This window comes from Dromiciops gliroides, chromosome 1 (genome assembly GCF_019393635.1).
Source record: "Dromiciops gliroides isolate mDroGli1 chromosome 1, mDroGli1.pri, whole genome shotgun sequence".
In the NCBI taxonomy this organism is placed as follows: domain Eukaryota; kingdom Metazoa; phylum Chordata; class Mammalia; order Microbiotheria; family Microbiotheriidae; genus Dromiciops; species Dromiciops gliroides.
In genome coordinates this window covers 753134576-753156257 of record NC_057861.1, presented here as the reverse complement: position 1 = coordinate 753156257, position 21682 = coordinate 753134576, and the positions used below count along the sequence as shown (strand labels likewise).

Here is a 21682-nt window from a genome sequence, read left to right as displayed (position 1 = left end):
ACCTCTTGTTCCCCATCTGATAAGCATGGCCGGGTGCTTGTTGCAGTAGGATCTTGAGTATGGACTTGGGGCAGGGGAGATTGAGGTTGATCCTGCCCGGAGGGGTCTGGGCTTCCTCGAAGTTCCATTACTCAGAAGGATAGTGAACTTGGAGGGGAGATCCCTCTAAGGGCTAAGCAGGCAGTAGGTGGGACGAGGAGAGCGGCCACTTACTGCAGGGGAAGAAGCCTTGGATTGAGCCTTCGATGGTTCCCTCCGCCTATCCTCACCCCAGGCCTGCTCAGTCTTCTGAGAATTAGCAGATGCTAATGCCTAGAAAAGAGGAGGGTGGAGTAGAATGTTTTCGCACTGACCTCAGTACTCATGTGGCTGTTACCCGAATTAAGTTTAGCCTTCTCATTCTCATCCCAGGGTTAAGACAACTGCTGGTGACTCCCATACATTCAGCCTGAGACCCTAAAATAGAACTGGCTTCATTTGGCATCCTCCTCCCCTAAACTTGGGGTCTGGTGGCATAACTGAAGAGACGGGCAAGGCTACAGATTGTGTTTTGGTATCTTAGCCTTGACATGTTTGGGGTAGATCTGCAGTTCTGCCAGGAGATTTAGTAGACTTGGAAAGCAGCTGTGGCACCTTCACAGGCACCTTATTTGGTAAAGCAGAGAAGCTCGTGAGTGTCGTTGTCCTGATATTCCTCCATCAGAATGACAAAAACACTTTCTCCTTTTCCTGGCACACCCCTGTTGGGTATTTGGTGCCTTAACAAGCCACACATGTCAGTTGTAGACCACTCTGTGTATTCACCCTCACCAGGTGAATTTCACAGAAACATTACTCTCTGAGCAACCAAGGTCTCTCCTTGCCTCAGTCTCAGAGAGCTAGCATTGACTTTGTCTTATCTGATCCAAGTCGGGGGTAGTCCAGACTCGTCTGAGCCTGCAGAGAAAGTGCTTAGAACTGTGTAATATTCTGTGCATAGCTTGTTTTTCATAGTCCTTCCAAGTCAATAAATAAATTTAATTAACACATGCAAAGAATGGCAACCATCTAGATGAGACTTAGAGGATTGTTCAAAGGAAACACCCAGAGAATTCTTGTTCCATTTGAATCTTGTGTTCTAGGGAACAGCTTCAGCTACACTCAGGAGCCAAGGCCAGTGTCTAAGAGACAGCCAGATGTGAATGGTGACCTTGGCTTGGAGGGACATGTGCATGGAGGAAGCTCAGTGTTAGTTTAGAAGCAGAAATGTTGGTGCCACTGGGCCTTAGTTGTTGGCATCCTCCTGTACAACCTGTGCAGAAAAGTTGGCTTGAGCTAAGAAATTCTCCTTTAGTATGAGGGTGCTTATGTCCATGGTTTGAGAATGTGGTCAATGGTCAAGAAGCACCCAGTGGGTCTCTGAACAATGGCAAATATCAGATGGCTTCTAATTACCCAGTTTAACTGGGTACTGCTCTTGTCGTATGCTTCATATTGCTCCTGGGACAGGGCAAACAGCCTCTTGTCATTGAAGCCAGCAGTGACGTTCAAAATGTGTTGAAAGGGAGGCCTATTCCACTAGTGCAAAAAAAAAAAAAAATAAATGATCCTGTTATTCCCTGTTTTTATCCTTTGTGATGATGTTTTTACTTACCGAGCACATTTCATCAGTCCTGACACATAATTCTGGCCTCATGACTTAGATAGATTCATGGCAGCAGTAGCACTCTGGGACCGCCTGTACGAGAACCCTTCAGAGGTCACATCCTGGCGCAGCTTTCAATAGGACTGTGTATGAATGCCCCTATTTCAGTGACAGCAATTGTACACTGTGGCATAGAAGTGTTTGTTTCATAAGGAGTCGGGTTTTTAAGTGTGGTTTGGACTCCATGGCTTACTGATGCCCCTTCCAGCTCAGAATCTCCATGACTCTATGAATTCTCCTCCTTTACTATCAAGACTCAGAACCTACAGGAGTCAGGCCAACACCAAGGGCCTCCTTTTTAAACCTTGCCCGGTTTGCACAAATGCCTTGCCTTGGGTCTGGCCAGAACCCACATCATTTAGCTGGAGAGCAAGTCTCAATGCTCTACATGACCATGTTTATCTTTCCTTGGATACATTTTTTCTCTTTCCCGTAAGATTCATTCAAAATCCTGTTGAAAGGTTAATGAAGTCCAAGTTAGGAGGATCCAATGAATGAGCTTTTTTTTTCTGATTTTCTCCTCCTATACAAAAGTTATTTCTCAGATGATTCTTATAATATGTCCCTGTCCTGGGTTATGGGAGATGAAGGCAGCAACATGATGAAAACATAATGGAAAGAGCATAGAACTAACCATTCAAACACCTAGAATCCTAGCTTTGACACTTACCAATTTAGGTCAATCCTTTAACTTCCTTATGCCTCAGTTTCCTCAAATGAAAAATAGGCCCACTTGACATTGCAGGGTTGTCATAAAGATCCAGCGAGTTGATGTTTTCATAAAAAAAAAAACATTTTGAAAAGTTAAATGGTCCAGATTTCTATGAGAGTGAGTAATGATTGCCCCCCCCCACCATGGTACCTGGCATCTTGCCTTTCTTTATTATTAAAGTTAGCTTTGATCTGCTGGGACACCAAGAATAAACTCCAAAATACTGCTCAGCATGCATTTTGAAGGCATCACCACAGACTATCAAGAAATTAATAAGTCCCTTTGTGAGTCTAGCATCACAAATTACAACGAAGAATTACATTCTTCCAACACAGATTGATTTGCTGTTGGAGAATCTGAGAAAGGAAAGAAAGCCCCCCACTTTCAGGCAGCTCCCTTGTCTTCCCATCTAGAATGATAAAATATTGCTCGATTTATACAGCTGAGCCCCACCCAGAGAACTGGAAGAATAACTTAATTTAGTCTTGGCATTTGAGCTAACTTTGCACTTAGCGAGGGGATTAATATTGATGATTAATGGGGAGGAGCTCCATCCCTGCTCATTCTGTATGAAATAAGTAAATGAATGAAATCACAATCACATCTTCCCTGGAAGAAAAAAACATTTGCAAAATGTAGGGCATGTCCCCAGATTCTTCATGGGGAAAGGAAAAGGGACTCAATGACTCTCAGATGAGCTGGTTTATTTGACAGTAGTTTAGTTTCAAATTCCTCCTTTTGACTGCGCTGACCATAAAGTGGACATGGCAGAAACCCACTGAAGGATAAATATGCCACATAAGAACTGTGGCTTTGTCAGATACCAATGTGCTCTTCCCTGGAGGCCTCAGCAGTGAGCCCATGGGCTGTACAGCCAAGGCCGGAATCTCTGCATCTCATGGTCACTGCTATGGCATAGGTTCATCCTGATGCTTCTTTTTAAATCACTTTTGCATGATTTTTAATGGCCGCGTACGTGACCAAATGCACACGTCTTTGATAGTGTCAATAGTTTCCCATGGTATAGTTTCACTATTCAAAGTACACAGGTCAGCAAAAAAAGCTAACCAGGAGATAAGCAAATGTTCATGTTTGATGGACAAAATCATTGTTCTGTGCCATTGCCTACAGAGGGGTAGTGACGTCCTCGTTTAGTTGTCTCTTAGACACTGAGTGGGGGGGGAAGGTTTCCCACATTTCTAGTAAGTGGAATCTAGAAGTGTTGGTTTTTTCTTTGTTTTTCTCCTTTTAAAAATAATTTGTTAAATATTTAATGGAACATCTAGTGTTTTAAAAAAAAAACCATGAGCTTTAAACTGTTTACAATTTTATAGGATTGGACATGTTCAAACTAAGTCACTATTGTCTTTTTACGTAGAATATTTTATAGCAACTGTATGTTTCTTTAAAGTCATATGACTAATGTTAATGAAATGTTTTTAATTACACTTAATTATGCAGGGTTAATGGCTAATAAGATTGAAAACCTTTCTATTGCAATGATATTTTGCCATTAGATGTATAAAAGATGGGAAAATAAGATCATTATGCGGGTTGCAAAGCTTTTATTTTCAAGAAAAGTGATCCTTTTTTGGGTTAGACATAGAAAGAGAGCAATTTTCACACATTATTTCAGGCAGTATTCTGTATTTCCTGGAGTTAGAAGTTGTTGGGAATTTGGGGAACAGCCTAAGCCATTTACTCTGACTGATATGAAATTCTCCCAGAACTTTTTATCATATGTAATAAATTCAGGGGGCGGTATTTAGGCTTTATTTCAGTTCACATTTGGGGACAGAGCCATTGTCCCCTTTAGTGTGTTCCTCCATTCCTACATATGACACTTTTCAAATTGTGAAGGAATGCCACTATCTCAAGAAGTCTATTTTATTCCTTTTGGGGAAAACTGGTGTGATAATGTTTTCTAGATTGTTGTTGTTGTTGTTGTTGTTGTTGTTGTTTCTCAGTTAGGGAGATTCCTTTTTTCCATCTTAATGTCTCCTCAGCAAAGACTGTATTGTTATTTGTCTTTGAAGGTGATGTCTCTGTCCCCCACCCAACGTTACTCATGATTTGTGTTGTCCTGAACCAACTGTAGGGCCTGTCCCAGCTCATGAAACACAACCGCATTGCATCAACATGTCAATTGACTCATAACCTTGTGTATTGTTGAATGGGGGGCGGGGGGAGGCAGACAATTGGAGACAGTCTTGATTTTCTTCTGCAATTATGTTGTTAATCTGTGTGTTTCAGTGAAATGCTAAACCAACCAGCATAGGACAATGTCAAAAATTTGTTCAAATAAATAGTTTTCTATTTCTCTTATTTTCTAACTTAGTGCAATGAGTTGAATTATAGCCAATGGAGTTATCTGTTATTTTTTCATCTTGAGGAAATTTGAAGGGAATTACTAAGCCATCTCATTGTGTTCTGCAGAAGGGCATTCATAATTCACCGAAGCAAATTGGGCCGGTTAATTGCAACATGTGTTTATACCTTGGAGACACAAGAACAGGTGTCTGTCCCAACTTTGCACAGGCTTCTGTGTCTGTCCCACTGAATATCAACCCTTTATTCCTTCATTTGATGCAGAACACAAACCTTTCAAACACTTCCTTTCCGTTATTTTTGGTAAACAGATGCCCCCTAAAAGATTCCAAATTGAATTTTAGAGTGTTTTGGACTGGTTAATATCCTTTGTCTACTATGCCTTCAGCCCTCTTGTATAAGAACATGATTATTTTATCACAAGATTTGACTGCCTTACCTTTCTGTATGCAAAGAAGGTATTATGAAGCTGGTAGTCAAATGACTTTATGACCCCAGACATGCCATCTCTGCTATCATCAGCATATCTACCAGGGATCAAAGTGTACTGACAGTTAGAAGCTGGGCCCAGGAAAAACACTGTCATTTTGACGTGAGATTTTAGCTCATTTTTCCTTGTCCAGACCAGAATATTTAATGCTCAGAGCCTTAAGGCTTTAATTCATAGCAATTCTTTCTGTTAGTCACTTCCTAAGATGAAAAGAATTTGTGGTCCTCCTTCCAAGAACAGTTCTGATGAACTGAGGTTTTGTTGGAGACCTCACATCCTTTGGGGATAAACTGCTTCACTAAAAATCCATCAGCAAGTTCCTACAACTTTACATTTTTTTTGTGGGGCAGTGGGGGTTAAGTGACTTGCCCAGGGTCACACAGCTCGTAAGTGTCAAGTGTCTGAGGCCGGATTTGAACTCAGGTACTCCTGAATCCAGGGCTGGTGCTATATCCACTGAGGCACATAGCTGCCCTACAACTTCAGATTAAAAAACAAAAGTTACCCTTTGGTGCCAAGGCAGGGAATAAGAGGGGGCTGCAGTAACTCCCCGGGCAGCATCCCAGTACCCTCCTTATTGGTTGTCGTCTTACCTTATAATGCCCTTGCATGACCAGCATATTCTCTGTGTCTCAGTCTCATTATGACTACACTACATAGCTCAGTTTCATGCAATGATTGAAGTGACTTTCTTCCCTGAAGATTTGCCATGTGGCCTAATTTTCACTTGCGAACTATTCTGATTCTCCAAGCATTCAATGCAGACTCAAAGTGCTGTACACCAAACTTCATTTGTAGAAAGTTCTACAAATCCCTGGCATGTGGCCGACAGACTGCTAGGCAGTTGAATGATAACCAGGGAGTGGGTAAAGACCCAAAGCATCAGAATGTCTCCGGAGTGGGGACAAGTAAGAACCATCTCTTCTATGCCTGGGCATTAGTGTTCCTAAGGGGGAAATGTGAGCTATCAAGTAAAGTCCCTAAATATGCCCCTGTACTTGGGGTTGAAATGTTTCCATTTGGTTCATTGCCACAGGCTGCATTTCCTCACTTAGCCCCTCTTAATAGAGAATAAGACAGCAGCCCTTCTATTTGAAATCTGACAATGGTGAATAGCAGAAGGTTTCTTAGGCCTCCCACAAAGGTTCAGGATTTGGGTCACCTGGCATCTTTCTAAGTAGAATCAGAGGCCAGAGTTTGTGGGAACTACCTGTGTATGCCCTGATGAGTGACAGAAGAAGTGGGACATAGGAAAACCATTACTGCTTGGACCTTTGATTTCTTTTCTGGTTCTGAATTGGGATTTCATAAGTGTAAGGAGCTCACCATGTGGGAAATTCCTTCAGATTGTCTAGTGGCTGCCTGGGTCACTGAGAGATTGGTGTCTTACTTCAATCTAGGTTTTCCCGACTCCAAAACTGGTCTTTTTTATTGTGTAACAATACCACTCATCTCGAACCACATTCAGTTAGTTTGCTGGGGCCTTGATGAAGCTGAAGTCCAGTCTTGGTATTTTCTAGTCAGAATAGTAAGCCAAGAGATCCAGTTTTAGCATCCCAAGTGTCCTAATTGGTTCCTGTTCAACATGTGGCCCTCTCCCTTCATTTATACCTACTGAAAAGACCTTGCAGCAGCTGTGGACCCCAACGCCAGCTTGCTGACTGGTTTCTTTCTCTCTTCTTAGCCCATCAGGTTCCTTAGATTAGTGAGGGCATTGTCCTTGGATTGCATAGATGCTGGGGAGATGGCCAAGCTGTAGGGTCCTTCTTTCCTTCTGAGGGACGGGCAGCACCAAGCGTAAGCAATGGCTCTTGAGGGTGGCAAACCTGTGAGCCATCCATTGATTGATGAAGGCAGCTGTCCATCTTTGGGCTTTGAAAAGAATGCCATCCACACCCAAACTTTAGTCACCCCAAGTCACCAGCCTGAGCCAGGGGGAGGGGGCTGTCTAACTTCTTCTGCTGTTCTCCTTGATCTAGGCGGGATTAAGGACTCTTCATGATATTGGGCCAGAAATCCGTCGCGCTATATCATGTGATTTGCAAGATGATGAACCTGAAGAAAAAAAACATGAGGAAGAAGAAGATGTATTCAAAGTAATTATTCAAAACACAGCTCTATACTGTCCGTTTGGAAATTTTGGAGCAGGACTTCCAGCTCTCAAAGTCGTGCTTCTAGGACTTCATTGTGGGCTACAGTACAAGCCTGTGAAAATTCAGACCAGTTGTGACACACATAAGTGCAGAGGCACAAACACATAGGTTCAGGCAGAGAACTCCACACACAGTCCTTCCATGACCATCCCTGCCTTGGCCCCACCAGCTCCATTCTCCTCTCATCTACCTCAAAAGCAGCTGGAGTAGCTCCCCTTTGGCCTCCACATGTCCTGTATGTGACCAGCTCCCTTTGTCACTGCATCCCTGCCATCCCGCACCATGCACGACATGACCAGTCTCTGCCTGGTTCATAGCCTAGAGCTTCTGTCCATTGCCCACTCCCCAAAGGTTGCCATCTGCCTGAGATGGGTGTGACACTCTCTGGGTTAGGGATGGGCTTCTCTAGGGCAGCCTGCATTGCCAGGGAGTGGCCCTGCTTCCCATCTCTGAGCACTGGCGTCCTCACACTTGTCCGGGGGAAGGACATCCACCCTGCTGGCACATTCACATGGATTTTTCAGACACTCACAGTTTTTTGTTCATTACAGGGATCCTGTAGAATTTTAGTAGAATATTTTTTCATGTAAAAAAGAAAAAAAAAAACCTAACGTGGCTAGCCTGCCTGCGCCAAATGCTGTGTTAAATTACCTGGTATTGTCTCCCATTATTTTGCAGAGAAATGGTGCCTTGTTTGGAAACCATGTCAATCATGTCACTAGTGATAGGAGAGATTCCCTTCAGCAGACAAATACCACCCACCGTCCCCTGCATGTCCAAAGGCCTTCAATTCCATCTGCAAGCGATACTGAGAACCCAATGTTTCCTCCAGCAGGAAATTCGGTGTATCCTAACCATCATAACCATAATTCCATAGGAAAGCAAGTTCCCAACTCAACAAATGCCAATCTCAATAATGCCAATATGTCCAAAGTTGCTAACGGGAAGCACCCCAGCATTGGAAACCTTGAGCATGTGTCTGAAAATGGGTATCATTCACACCACAAGCATGAGCATGCGCCTCAAAGAAGGTCAAGTATCACAAGGTAACCTTTGGTGTCTTTGCGTTTGGTAGCCTAGCCTCCCACCTGTAGCACGTCCCATCTAATTGAGTGGCCCTAGTCTTCCCTCTTTCTCTCTTTTCCCACCTTCTGTTGCAAATTCCTATTTAGGGTTGAGAAGCATTACAAACAAAATGGGGACTCCTTCCTAGGAAGGTGTAAGTATTCTGAGGCTTAGTAGAAAAAGAGAGCTTCCATTATGTGACCTCCCGTAGTTTCCCTTAAAGAACTCTCCACCTGCCCCAGTTGTGTTAACCTTTGTTGGAACTATTTACTTTTATCTGATTATACTGTTTTCCCCTCCATATTTTATGCCTTTCCTGGATAGAACCCGCTATTACGAAACTTACATTAGGTATGTTCCCAATTCCCCAAAATGTGTGTTAATTGCTGTGATGTCTGAGTGTTAAAACTGGGTTATTTTAATGCTGAAACAGGAAAAATTCCTTTAAACCAATTACCAAGAAGGTTTTTTTGTAACTCAGGACTTTAGATAGTGAAGTGTGGAATTATTGGCTGCCTTTAAAAAAAAAAGGGAGGGTACTCCAAGACCCAAATCTGCCTCAGGTTACAGACTGTGTGCCCAGCCCAATGCTTAGGTGACAGGGGTTTTCTGGGAAAGCCAGAGCTCTCCATTCCACACATCATCCAGGTAGCTCAAAAATAAGGACTTAGGGATGAGGAGAAACTTCTCCTCTAGTGTGAACAAAATGAAGGGAGTCCTTAGACCATTTGGATCAGAATTTGGGCACCAGACTTCCAAGGTCAGACATCACTTGCCTAAATTGGGTGGGGTTGAAGACATCGGTCCCCTTGAGCTATCAGCATTGCATTGATACAGGCAGGAAAAGCACCAGGTGGAAGTTTTGATCTCCTGGTTGAATGTGACCAGTGTGTGAATACTGTGAGATGTTTGTGGTGTGGATCTTTCTGGTTCAGTTTGTCCCCTTAGATCTGGCTTATCTAAGCAGTCCCGCATCACTGTTATTTCATCATTTTCAATCATGGTCAGCTCTTGTGATCCCTTTGGGGGAGGAGGGTTCTTGGCAAAGACACTGGAGTTGTATACCTTTCCTACTCCAGCTCATTTAACAGGGTTAAGTGACTGGCCCAGGGTCACACAGCTAGTGAGTGTCTAAGGCTGCAGTTGAGCCTTGGTCTTCCCGAATCCAGGCCTGGTGCTCTATGCACTGCAGGGTCATCTCGCTAACCAGGCAGAGAATACAGTTTTTGAACTTAGATTCTGTGGCAGCCCAAGGCTACTGTGTGGAAAGAGAGGGAGATAAGGAAATGGGACAAAGACCAAAGAACCCTCAACATTTACTTTTACTGAGGCCCCTCACCTCCATGAACATGTGTGCTTCCTTCTGTCCTTCCCATCTTATTGAGCTGAATTTGCAGGATGCCCCAAGAAAAGCCTCTGGCTCTGATGGCTCTTGTCTAGGTGGCTTAGAGTGTAGAGAAATAGACTCACCCTTTGGCAGGAGCAGGGGGTAGAGGGATAGGTGGGTGGTGAGAGGAGAGAGGAGCTAGTAACACAGTGGATTGATTGACACACTTCTTATGCATGTGTTTGTTGAACAAGTTCCCAGGCTCCTCCACCATGCTGATGTGGGAAAAACCTTTTTCCTGGCTGTAGGTCTGACTCTGGTGATGGGCAGCTCCCTACTATTTGCCGGGAAGACTCTGAGGGGTATGACTACTTCAGGGATGACCACTGCTTGGGGGAGCAGGAGTATTTCAGTGGCGATGAGTACTATGAGGACGATTGTATGCTGGTGGGTAGCAGGTGAGGTCATTTCCACCCTTGACTCAGATGAGGTCTTCCAGAATAAGAGTCGCAGGGGTCCTGAGCCTCCTCTTCCTTTCCCTCTCATTTCCCACCTCTCCAGGCTAAGGGGATCATGGCATCTGCTGGCAGCCTCTGTTCTCCCAGCTTCCCTACAGCCAAGCCCAAGCCTGGGCAATGAATGGGAGGCAACTCTTCGAACTCCATGGATTCTTTTAAGAGCAGGGAAAAGTAACCCACTGCTTGGACAGTGTCAGCCTGGCAGCCCTGAGTCCAGGAAACTCACATAGAGGGGTGGGAAGACTTCTGAAGCTTGGGCATAGGGGATGGGAATTATCAGAAAGGGGTAGAAAAGGAGCTGGAAAATGCTCACATCTGGAGCAATGACATGCCCAAGCCCTCAGCCAGTCTCTTGCCTACTTCACCTTTGTTTCATAAAGTGGCATTCCCCCCAAACAGAACGTGAGCAGGAAACATGAATTGTGTGCTTAGTCACAGACCATTCATGGGGGCCAGGGGACAGTGGGTGTTACCAGGAAACAGGGATGAGGATGCAGTGGCCATTTCCGGTACCTGAATTTTCTGGGAAAGTGGGGCTCTTCTTAGCATTCCCCCCAAAACATGCCATGTAGAAGAAATCTGGAGAGGGCCCAAGAAGCCTCTGCTGCTCTGAGGATGGCTTTATTGGACCCTTCTGAGGAGCCGATGTCAGAGAGGGCCAGTCCTGCAGGGCAGGGTCGGTGGCCAGTCCTGAGCAGTCCTCATTTGTTCTCTCTCTCCATGTTTTTCACACCCAGGCAAACCTATGACTTCTACAACAGATGCCCAGCCAACAGCTCTGACTTTGAGAGGCCACGGGGTTACCATCACCCACACAGCTTCTTGGAGGAGGAGGACTCGCCCATCTGCTATGAATCCAAGAGATCTCCCAGGAGACGCCTGCTGCCTCCCACCCCAACATGTGAGACCAGACCTTTGGTTAGGGCATCTGAGGGGCTTTTATTTGTGGAGAGGGGGATGGGCTCCCTGCCCCTTAAAGCTGTGAGGGTGTCTCCTCTGTAGTCTACTGGAAAAGCTTCTCTTCCCAGAGCCCATGACCCACCAAAGAGTGGTTCAGCATCAGAGAGGGGCCCCCAAAGTAGTGTGAAGCCAAGGGAGGTCAGTTCTATACACTCCCACGTGGGTTCTTTTCTCATTTTTCTTCCCTCTCCTTTCTCTTTCTTTTTTGGTTTCTTTTTCACCTCTTTTTTCCTTGTTTCCTACTTGCATGTCTTTGCCCTGAATCCATCAAGGTTTTCTCTCCCTTCAGTACTAAGGATCCCCCCCATCATCTTCAGTGTGAACAAGGTTGCTGGCTACTCCCCTGCCTGGAGCCAGCTGCCCCAGCCTCTCAGGGGATGCTTTTAGCTCTGATTTTGTGAAGAGGTCAAAAGAGAGGGCCAGGGTCAACAAGTAGGAAGAGTGAGGGTTTCAATTCAAGACCAAGTTTTCTGACTCCAAGATCAGCACCCCTCCTCCTATACCATAAAGCATCCCCGTGGACTAAGTCAAGAATTCTGTTTAGCCTGAGATGAGAACAGAATGCTCATCTCCCACTATCCTAACCTCGAAACAAAAGCCCAAACTCCATGAGTCCCTTATAGCCTCCAAACCTTAGAGGTGGAAGGGCCTTCTGGCCCAACTGCCTGTTGGTTAGGAGAAGCATTTGGGAAAAGAGAAGGGTATGGCCAATATCAGTGCATCCAGGCATGGATAGGTTCACTGCTGGGAGTAGAAAGATCAAAGGTCAGTGGCCACAGAGAGACTCACAGAGCCACAGTTCCTGTCTGGTCCAAGCCATGTCTAGGCAGGAATACCCCCTGCAACACCCAGACAAGTGAGGACCTTGACAAGGGCCACCCCACTTCCTCCAGAGTTGTCTGTTCCACTGTGGCTCTGCTCCAATTGTTAGGAGAGTTTCCTGACCCAAAGTACAAGTCTTTCTCCCATTGAAGTCAGCTGCCCCAGCCATCCAGCTCGCATGGGATCCAGAGCAGCTGTCTGCCCCCTTCCAGGTTCTGGACCGTGAGGCTGGATCCACCTCCTGATCACCCCTTATAACCTTGGGTGTTGCTCAGGGATCTGTCCTGAGCCCTCTTCTCCTCTCTCTCCTATGGGGAGCTTGTTTGTTTGTGTCGACTTGTTGTCTTCCCCATTAGATTGTAAGCTCTTCAAGGGCGGGGACTGTCTTGTGCCTCTCCCTGTAGCCCCAGCACTTGGCACATTGCCTGGCACGTGGCAGGTACTTAGGAAAGATTCTTTGACTGACTAACTTACTTTTTATAGAACCCCAGGCTTAATGGCCTCCCCCTTCCCTCCTTGTTATTGGCTGGGTATAGAAAGAGTGCTCACTGCGGAGCCAGCCCACCTGGGTTTAAATCCCACCCCTGGCGCTGTTTCCTCGGGGCCCAGAGCCAAGAAGCCCCAACTTCAAATCCAGTCTGAGAAACTGACTAGCTATGTGGGGTCCTCAGCGAGTCATTTTACTGGTCTGCCTCGGTTTCCTTAGTTGTACAATAGTACCTCCCTTACAGAGTTCTGAGGATCAAATGAGATCATAGCGACTTGTCTGAGGCTCCACAGACAGTAAGTGGCAAGAGGCAGAATTTGAACCTAGGTCCTCTGACTTTAAAGCCAGTGCTCTTTGCCCTCTAGATTACAATGTTATACTAAGTAGTGAGCCCCGCTTGGAGTGCTGAGTAAGGATGGTGGAGGACGGGGTGAAGTAGCTGGGAAGAAAGATTGGAGCCGGCTGATGATGAACGTGGGATGAATGCTGAGTGGAGATGGAACTTTATCTTCCAGACCCTGGGGAGCCATGGAGCATTTTGAGCAGGAGTGCTGTCACTAGGACTGTACTTTTTTGCTGAAACTATCTGGGATGGCAGCTGTTTAACACTTGGTTGGAAGGAATTTCTTCCTTTTGCCCTGCATAAACTAGCCTTGGATCACCAACATCTCCCTAGAGCTCCCAGATTGCCCTTGACCCAACCTGTTCCTACCAGGACTATCTCCTCCTCCCCTGAGCTGAGGGGAGCGTCCTCTTCAGGGTTTGCCAGCAGCTGGCACACTCACTTTCATCAGTAGTGCAAGTCCTCTTGTAAAAAAAGAGAAAGAGAGAGGAACTGAGAAGTAGAAACAGCATTAGAGCAAACACTCATCTCAGGCCATGAGATCCCAGGACCCAGCATTCATGAGTCTTCTGTTGGTCCAAAATGTCAATTTAATAATGTCTTTAACATTTTATTATGTTTTGATTAAAACCAATTTTGTTCCTCTTGAATATATCACCATTACAGCCGGTGATTTCCTTTGGGCCTGCTTCGATTGAAGTGTTAGGCAGGTGACCCCTTGAGCTTTTTTTCATGACTGAGTGAAATATTCTTCTTATTTCTTAGCAAATCGGAGGTCGTCCTTCAACTTTGAGTGCCTGCGTAGGCAGAGCAGTCAAGATGAGATCACTCTGTCTCCTTCCTTCCACCATCGTGCAGCTTTGCCCCTGCACCTGATGCAGCAACAGGTAAGACCCTCCCACATGCACTCACTCGACCCTGCATGTGGTGCGGGCCTCCCTGGCACCCGACGGCTTCCTCTCATTACTTCTGTGGCCCTGCCCAAGGTGTCCAGTGAGTGGTGGGAACTGAACCGTGGTGCTAGAATTTCTGGGAATGTTTGCTCTTAGTGATCACCTGGAATCTTCTCTGCCAGCTAGAAATGCTGGGGCTTCCCCCCCCCACCCCCAGAGTCAGCATGGTATCCCAGCACTTCGTTTCTTAATGTAACTGAGCCTCATTTCCCCCATTTCCTTTTCATTTGTGTTCCTCCTGTGAAACTGTGACTCCCTGTAAGGGATGAAATAACTGCATGTCATTGAAAAGCAAACAAAGGGTACCTCTGCATCAGTGACAGTAAGGGCGAACCAAAGAGCCCTGAGGCTGCCCACCCTCTTTCCTGCTTTCCTCAGATCATGGCAGTTGCAGGCCTGGATTCTAGTAAAGCTCAGAAATACTCACCAAGTCACTCGAGCCGGTCATGGGCAACTCCCCCAGCCACCCCTCCATACAAGGACCGGACTCCTTACTATACTCCCCTGATACAAGTAGAACGGTCAGACTCCCTGGATCAGATGAACGGAAGCCTGCCTTCTTTACACCGGAGCTCCTGGTACACAGATGACCCTGACATCTCCTATCGGACATTCACGCCAGCCAGTCTGACCATCCCCAGTGACTTCAGGCACAAGCACAGTGACAAGCAGAGAAGTGCTGATAGCTTGGTAGAAGCTGTGAGTACTAACTGGTTGTTTAAAGCATGGAGTGTTCAAGGAGTCTGGTACAGAAAATTTGGGGGGAGGTCTATACTCAGCCTTAGTTAATGCCAGGGTGACAACCTTGCTCTTTTACCAACTATCTCTTGGTGCCCATCAGAGGGCGTCAGTTTTCTGCTTGGCCCTCTGGGATGCAGAGGCGATTGCTATGTAGAGAATTGTCTTGGGGCAGCTAGGTGTTGCAGTGGATAAAGCACCAGCCCTAGATTCAGGAGGACCTGAGTTCAGATCCAGCCTCAGACACTTGACACTTACTAGCTGTGTGACCCTGGGCAAGTCACTTAACCCTCACTACCCTGCAAAAACAAAAACAACAACAACAACAACAACAAAAAGAATTGTCTCATTAAGCCATTTGGAGCTCTTTGAAGCTTTATCCTTGAGGAAGAGTCAGTCTTTCATGGACTCATTTGTAAGTGGGTTTTTGGTTGTTTTTTTCTTTTTCTTTTTTTTTTTTTAGTGAGGCAATTGGGGTTAAGTGACTTGCCCAGGGTCACACAGCTAGTAAGTGTTAAGTGTCTGAGGCCGGATTTGAACTCAGGTACTCCTGACTCCAAGGCCAGTGCTCTATCCACTGCGCCACCTAGCTGCCCCGGTTGTTGTTTTTTTCAAGTCGTGTTGCGATTTTAGATTCTTAGAGCTTTCTCCTAAATCTAAAAAGTGTATTTTTGCTTGGTACATTTCTTTTTTAATGTAATAAATTAGCCTGTGATTTTCTCCTTAAAACCTCTTTCTGTTTTGCCACCTACCTTATGCACAAAAATCCCATTTATTCTTTGCTTTGTAGGTCCTGATCTCAGAAGGCTTAGGTCGCTATGCCAGAGATCCCAAATTTGTGTCTGCTACAAAACATGAAATTGCAGATGCTTGTGACATGACCATCGATGAGATGGAAAGTGCAGCAAGTAACCTTCTGAATGGCAACATGAGCAATGGGACCAACGGGGACGTGTGTCCCGTTTTAAACAGACGAGACGATGAATTTCCTGACTTTGGTCCCGGTTACAGCGATGAGGAAGCAGACCCTGGAAGATATGAAGAGGACTTGGCCGATGAGATGATATGCATCACGACCTTATAGTGTTTAGAGAGAAACTTGCTGCAGTGTAAATAATGGGTGGGTGAAGAGGGTCCAGGAAAAGGGGCCTCAGGGTGGTCAGTAGCTAATCTGACTGGTCCAACTGAAGGCACCTTTCAAGGAAGCCATAAACTTATTAGGGAGTCTGCCCTGATTGGTGCAGCTCGGGAAAGCCTCTGTCACAGAGGCTGGTGTCCCTTGTGGGGAACAGCCCCGCTGAGCCAAAGCCGGTTCAAACCGCCCTTTTGGAGAGGAGGAAGGAGTTAAGTATTACACCATGCCTGTCCTTCCAACCTACATTCCTGTCTTTGAGAAAAGTTTTTGTGAAAAGCATTTGTCAGTGCCACTGTGTGTCCTCTCACACACACAATGGGAAAGGATGAAAGGGGACGGCAACCACAACCGGCCGTGTCATTTTCTTGTCATCACTCTAACATATCAAGTCACTGTGTCCTGCCCAGATCCATTTTAACTCTCCCTCCTTTACTTTTCCCCCAAAATGTATCCTAATTTCTGTTTAACCCTCGTCTAAAATAGATCATGTCAGACTCTACCTATCAGAGGTACGAAAAGGGAAAAAAGTACCCCCAGTTCTGTTATGTAACACCAGTTTACATAGGAAAATATCATTGAGATAGTCTATTTTCTGACTGTCACATTAAGGGCAAATCTACACTGGAATAACTGCATTCTTAATAATGCAATCACAACCAGGTAAACTTAGCATTCGATGACATTGTTTGTCTAAAAAATATAGCCTCGAGATTTCCTGTACATGACTTGTAACATACTATAATTTGTATTTGTAAAGAGATGGTCTATATTTTGTAATTATTGTACCATGATGGAGCTGCAGCAATATCCATGCATTCGAATTATTGTGGTTCTCCACTGAATCCTTGAGATGGAAGAATACTTACCTGTATTTTTCCTTGGGATGCAGAGAGCTACAGGAGAGTATTTAAACCGAGCCACCTCTTCTTGCTTCAATGTGAATTTCTTTGGAAAGCAAAATTTTGAGTTCAAAGAAACTTGACACCATGAGATTTTCTAAAATATTTTGAGTTGATACGAATCTCTCTTTGAATAAGATATGCACAAATGACTCTTTGCAGTCTTAGATTTGGGAAAGGTCAATCTGATTGGAAACTGTACCCCTTTTAATCCACAGTGGGTTGTCATTTCTTAGGTAACCTTCTGATCAATGGCAATTATTAAAGTTGGTTGAGCCAGTTGTGTCGACCCAGTAGCGTTTATGGTCCTGGTCCTTTCAGCTGACCACGGAGGCTCTTTTGGCATATCTGGTACAGAAATGATGAGACAGGCAAATGCAATGTCTAGCCTTGTCCCCTAGGGACCAGTTATGCTGCTTGTAAACAGAAACCAGCGATGGGAGAGGGTGGGAGCACGTGGAGACCTGGCCATTGAGCATGTCCTGGTGGGTAGAACTAGCATTCTGTCCCCTCTCCCTCTTCTCACTGGTTTGGGAGTTCTCTTGAAAGGGTTTCTATTTATGCAATTGCATGAGGGCTGAAATTTGGACTCCATTGTAGTGGAACTCCATTGCTGGATTATGAGCCAATTGTGGGTAAACTCGGACTGTCAAAGGCTTCCTTCTCTTCTTCACAAGTGATGGCATGCTCGGCCAAGTTACCTTAGCAGTTGTGCCTGCACTCAAAGGGTGGGTAGCAATTTCAGCTCTTTTTTTTTACATCCTACACAGAAAACCAGTCAGACATTTTTGTACATAATGACACTTTGTAATGGAGACCTGACGGACCTCTTCTTGAATCATTCTTATGACAAATCCAGGCAAATACCTTAAGGTTTGTAAAAGGACTATTTCTTGACCTACATAATTTTGTATTAAAATGCAAAATATTCTTCGGAATAAAACTGTGTAATAATTTTATTATACCTGGGAGCCTAGTTTACTGATGGCTTTCATCAGAGATAAAGTTAGGAGTGACGTTCTTTTGGAGGTGGTGGGTAAAGGGAGCGGGCTAGTGGGGAGGGACACCTTGCGCATCACAGGCGGAAGTCCTCCCCTCCAGCCATTTTCAGTAAGTCTCACTGGAGATGGGACATTCCAAGCTCCTGTCCTGTTTTTACCCAAATAGGGGCACATGTGAGTGCATCTTTAGGTTTTTTCCATTGATCATCTGGTGTCATGATGTCATAGCATGAGGCTACAGCAAATTCACATCCCAACTCTTGAGTTTCCTGGTGTAGACATGTTCTCTGACTTAATCCCCTACAAACTGGACAGTTTTAAAGGGACCCCTCGGCAGAATGTCAGTCACTTTACATTTGACTCAACCACTAATCAAATGATTGAATTTGTCATTATGAGAATGACTGAAAAATCAGTCATTTCTTCATGGGTGGTGGGCAGGACTCTAAGGTGGGTATGGTTAATCATTTCTTAAATTGTGGTGTGATGGGAGAGCCTGGGAATCAGGAAGACCTGGGTTCAAGTCCTTCCTCAGCTCTATCCTGGCTCTGTGACACTCGGGAAGTCACTTCCCTTCTTCCTGCCCCATGCGGCCTCCAGGACTCCTGGGTGGCCAATCTTCATCTGTGAAAGGGGTTTCCAGAATTCCCTCACCATCAGAGCCCCAGGTTCAGGTCCACAAAAAGGATTTGTTCCAAGATAATGACAATTTGGTGACAGTCCCCTTAGCTGCTGTTCTCTTCAGATACTCCAGTATTTTTCTGAAGTTTCCTAACCCAGAAGATTAGATTACTACTAAACCCTCTGAACCACAGGTGTAAAGAGGCTGACATTCCCTACCTGACCAAGTGGCCATGAAGAAAGCATTCTTCAGCCATGAAAGCGCCACAGTAGCAGATTTCTGGGGATCACTGTGTTGTCAGCATGGAGGATTTTTTGAGGGATTCACTCTGAAGCAAGAAGAGGAAGCCACTTAAACAAAAGACCTTGTGGCATCCTAGTGAAGGATCTGAAAACCTGGGACTCACCTGCAATGTCAGCTTGCTTAAACGAGCTTACCAACTACCCCAGAAAGATCCACATTGAGTCATGCAGTGAGGGTTGTCAGGGAAAGTCTTGGAAACCAATAGCATTTCCTAAGTCTAAGGGTCTCCCCCCCACCCCGCATTTTTCTACAGCGCAGAGAAATATGATACAAACTTGTAATATACATTCTCCTGTGCCATATGGGCCAAGTGTGTCATAGAAATTCTGAGGGGGGCACAGTTATCTGGGTGATAAGATGTGTCTGGGACTATCATCTCTTCTATATAGTCCAAATTCAGTTGATCCTACTGGCCCTAAAGGGACTTGTCCAGTGTACAGGCAATGAACAGGCATTTATTAAGCACCTACTGTGTGCAGACATTAGGGATACAAAGACAGAGTGAAACCGTCACTGCCCTTAGGGGATGGGAGCGCCACATTTCACAAAGCCCTAGACCTAAAGTCAGGAAAACCTGAATTCAAATTTGATATCAGACACTTACTAGCTATGTAACCCTGGGCAAGTTTTTAACTTCTTTCTCCATCTCCCTATTTCCAAAATGGAGATAATAATAGCATCTACCTCCCAGAGTTGTCATGAGGTTCAAATAAGATATCTTTATAGCACTTAGCACAGTGACTGGCATATGGTAGACATTTAATAAATGTTTATTCCCTTCCCCTATAAGGAGCTTACAATGTATCTGGAGACATGATGTGCATATATAGGTATATATGACATGGGCACAAGATGATGGTTTGGGGAGATTGGTCATTCATGTCAAACATGGCACTTAAGCAGAGCCTTTCAAGAAACTGGGAATTCTGGGAAGTGGAAGTAAGGAAGTCTATTCCAGGCACGAAGAACCAGAATATTAAATGAATTAAATCAAACACAAAAAGGAGTTCCGTTTTAACTAAACCACAAAGTTAGAAATGTAGGTTGAGGAAATGCAGGTTGTGAAGGGCTTTCAATGCCAGACTGAACAGTTTATATTTGATCTCAGGAATAATAGGGAGTCACTGGAGTTCAATGAGTAGGCAAGCAATGTCAGATGTGCACTTTGGGAAGATTGTTTAGGTAGCTATGCTGAGGGTAGACCAGAATGGAGAAAGATGTGGTAGGGATGCCCATCAGGAAATGCTGGAATAGTCCTTGGGGAGGGATGACAGGTGAATGGCAGGAGGAGCCAAATTCAAAAGATGTGCCGAGGTAGAACCAAGATTTGGTCATTGATTAGGCATATGGTGTGAAGGGTCAAGGGGGATAACCAAATTCATACACCTAGATGACTCAAGAGATGATCATGTCCTAGACAGAAATAGAGAAAGGTAGAAGAGACATGCGTTGGAGGGTGGGAGGGGGATAGAATCTTGTTTTGAACAGGCTGGGTTTGAGATGCCTGTGGAACGTGCAGTTATGAATATACATGAGACAGCTGGAGATGTGGGCCTGAAACTGAAGAGGATATGAGAATCACCCTCATAGAGATGATAGTTAAATCCATGTGGACTGGAGTCACTAAAAGCGTAGAAGATAGAGAGAAGAGGCCTAGGACAGAGCCATGGAGTACACCCACAATGAGAAGACATGATATGGATGATAGGCAATAAGACAAACTCTAGTTCTCAGATAGGAAGGAAAAATAGGAGAGCATCCGGAGGAGAGGATGGCTGAGGATGTCTAATACAACGGAGAGGTCAAGAAGAATGAGAGTGGGGGGCAGCTAGGTGGCACAGTGGATAGGGCACCAGTCCGGTTTTGGCCTGAAATTCTGATGTAACTCTCCTACGCTGGTCTTGAGCCTCTGACTCTGTAAAGCATGTAGCAGCCAACATTTTACTCAAGGACTTTTGTTTGGTATATAGGATCATAGGGTCACAGATTTAAAGCTGCAAGGGCTTGTAGAGGCCATCAAGTCCACCCCTTTCATTTTACAGATGAAGAAACCGAGGCACAGTGACTTGCCCAGGGTCCCACCAAGGAAGAATTTGAACTCAGGTCTTCGTTGCTCCAAGTCTATGATTTTATGTACTGTCCTACTTAGTTACCTAAGGCTTTATCCCTAATGAGATGGGCCATCAAGCACTTGCCAAAGGCAGAGGATATAAGTCCTATCATCTCCCACGCACACATTGTCTCGTTTTTTGTTTTGTTTTGTTTTTTCGTGGCAATGAGGGTTAAGTGACTTTCCCAGGGTCACACAGCTAGTTAAGTGTCAAGTGTCTGAGACTGGATTTGAACTCAGGTCCTCCTGAATTCAAGGCCAGTGCTTTATCCACTGCGCCACCTAGCTGCCCCACAGAAATTGTCTCTTGATGCAACCTAATGCTGCTTTTGCTTTGGGGGCTGCTATATTGCATGGATGACTGATAGTGTATATTTGGACTACTCACCATCCCCCTCTCCACTCCAATCTTTGTCCTGTAGGTTTTTGTTGAACTGGTGGTTGATTTGAACCTGAATGCAGAATGTGTTGTTACTAAATCCTGGGTCTTTAAGCCTTATTCTATCCATTGTTTTAGAAATGGTTTTCTTCCTGTTGGCAGTAATTGAGCTGGTTACCCCAAGCTCTTTATGTTTAGGTTCAAAGGTTGAATCACCAGAAATCACTGCTCCATTTCTCAAGTGGCTCGGACCCAGCCAGACGTGTTGTGGCTTCATTGATTCAAACATTCTGTGTTTACTCGAGTTTTTTCACATTCCAGCACCCCTTTTCAGCATCCAAATGGCCATCACTTGCTTTTCCCAATAGGATGTCTGCTCCTTAAGTAGTCTTCCATAATTGGCTTGGAAATGACTAAATGAAGCCCCTCCCCCTCCTCTCCACAGTATTTATTTCTAGATTGGGGAAGTAACTTTGGCTTCCTTGTACCAGAATGATGATTTTTCAGGAGGAATAACATCCTTCACTTGGAGCAAACTTAATTTATAATATATAATATTATATAATATGCATGATATATGATATAGATTCAATGTTTGTGTGTAGGCTGAGATTTGCTTCTGAGTTAGACTTCAAATCCACAGGCTCAACAAG

The 21682-nt window shown here is 45.0% G+C and overlaps 1 protein-coding gene across 9 annotated transcripts in view; it reads left to right on the top strand.

The window, feature by feature from the left end:
- Positions 1 to 17535, top strand: part of CACNA1D (calcium voltage-gated channel subunit alpha1 D) — a 355589-nt gene extending 338054 nt beyond the window's left edge. For 8 of the 9 annotated variants that reach the window (XM_043981543.1, XM_043981522.1, XM_043981527.1 and 5 more), the window contains 8 exons: positions 7194 to 7310; positions 8046 to 8413; positions 8757 to 8783; positions 10068 to 10217; positions 11015 to 11178; positions 13655 to 13776; positions 14221 to 14541; positions 15371 to 17535. In XM_043981543.1, the coding sequence (XP_043837478.1) occupies positions 7194 to 7310; positions 8046 to 8413; positions 8757 to 8783; positions 10068 to 10217; positions 11015 to 11178; positions 13655 to 13776; positions 14221 to 14541; positions 15371 to 15664 (1563 nt within the window). In that variant the 3' untranslated portion in view covers positions 15665 to 17535. The remainder of the gene's footprint in view (positions 1 to 7193; positions 7311 to 8045; positions 8414 to 8756; positions 8784 to 10067; positions 10218 to 11014; positions 11179 to 13654; positions 13777 to 14220; positions 14542 to 15370) is intronic. The other variant, XM_043981536.1, reaches the window with a different exon arrangement.
- The last annotated feature ends 4147 nt before the right edge of the window (positions 17536 to 21682 follow it).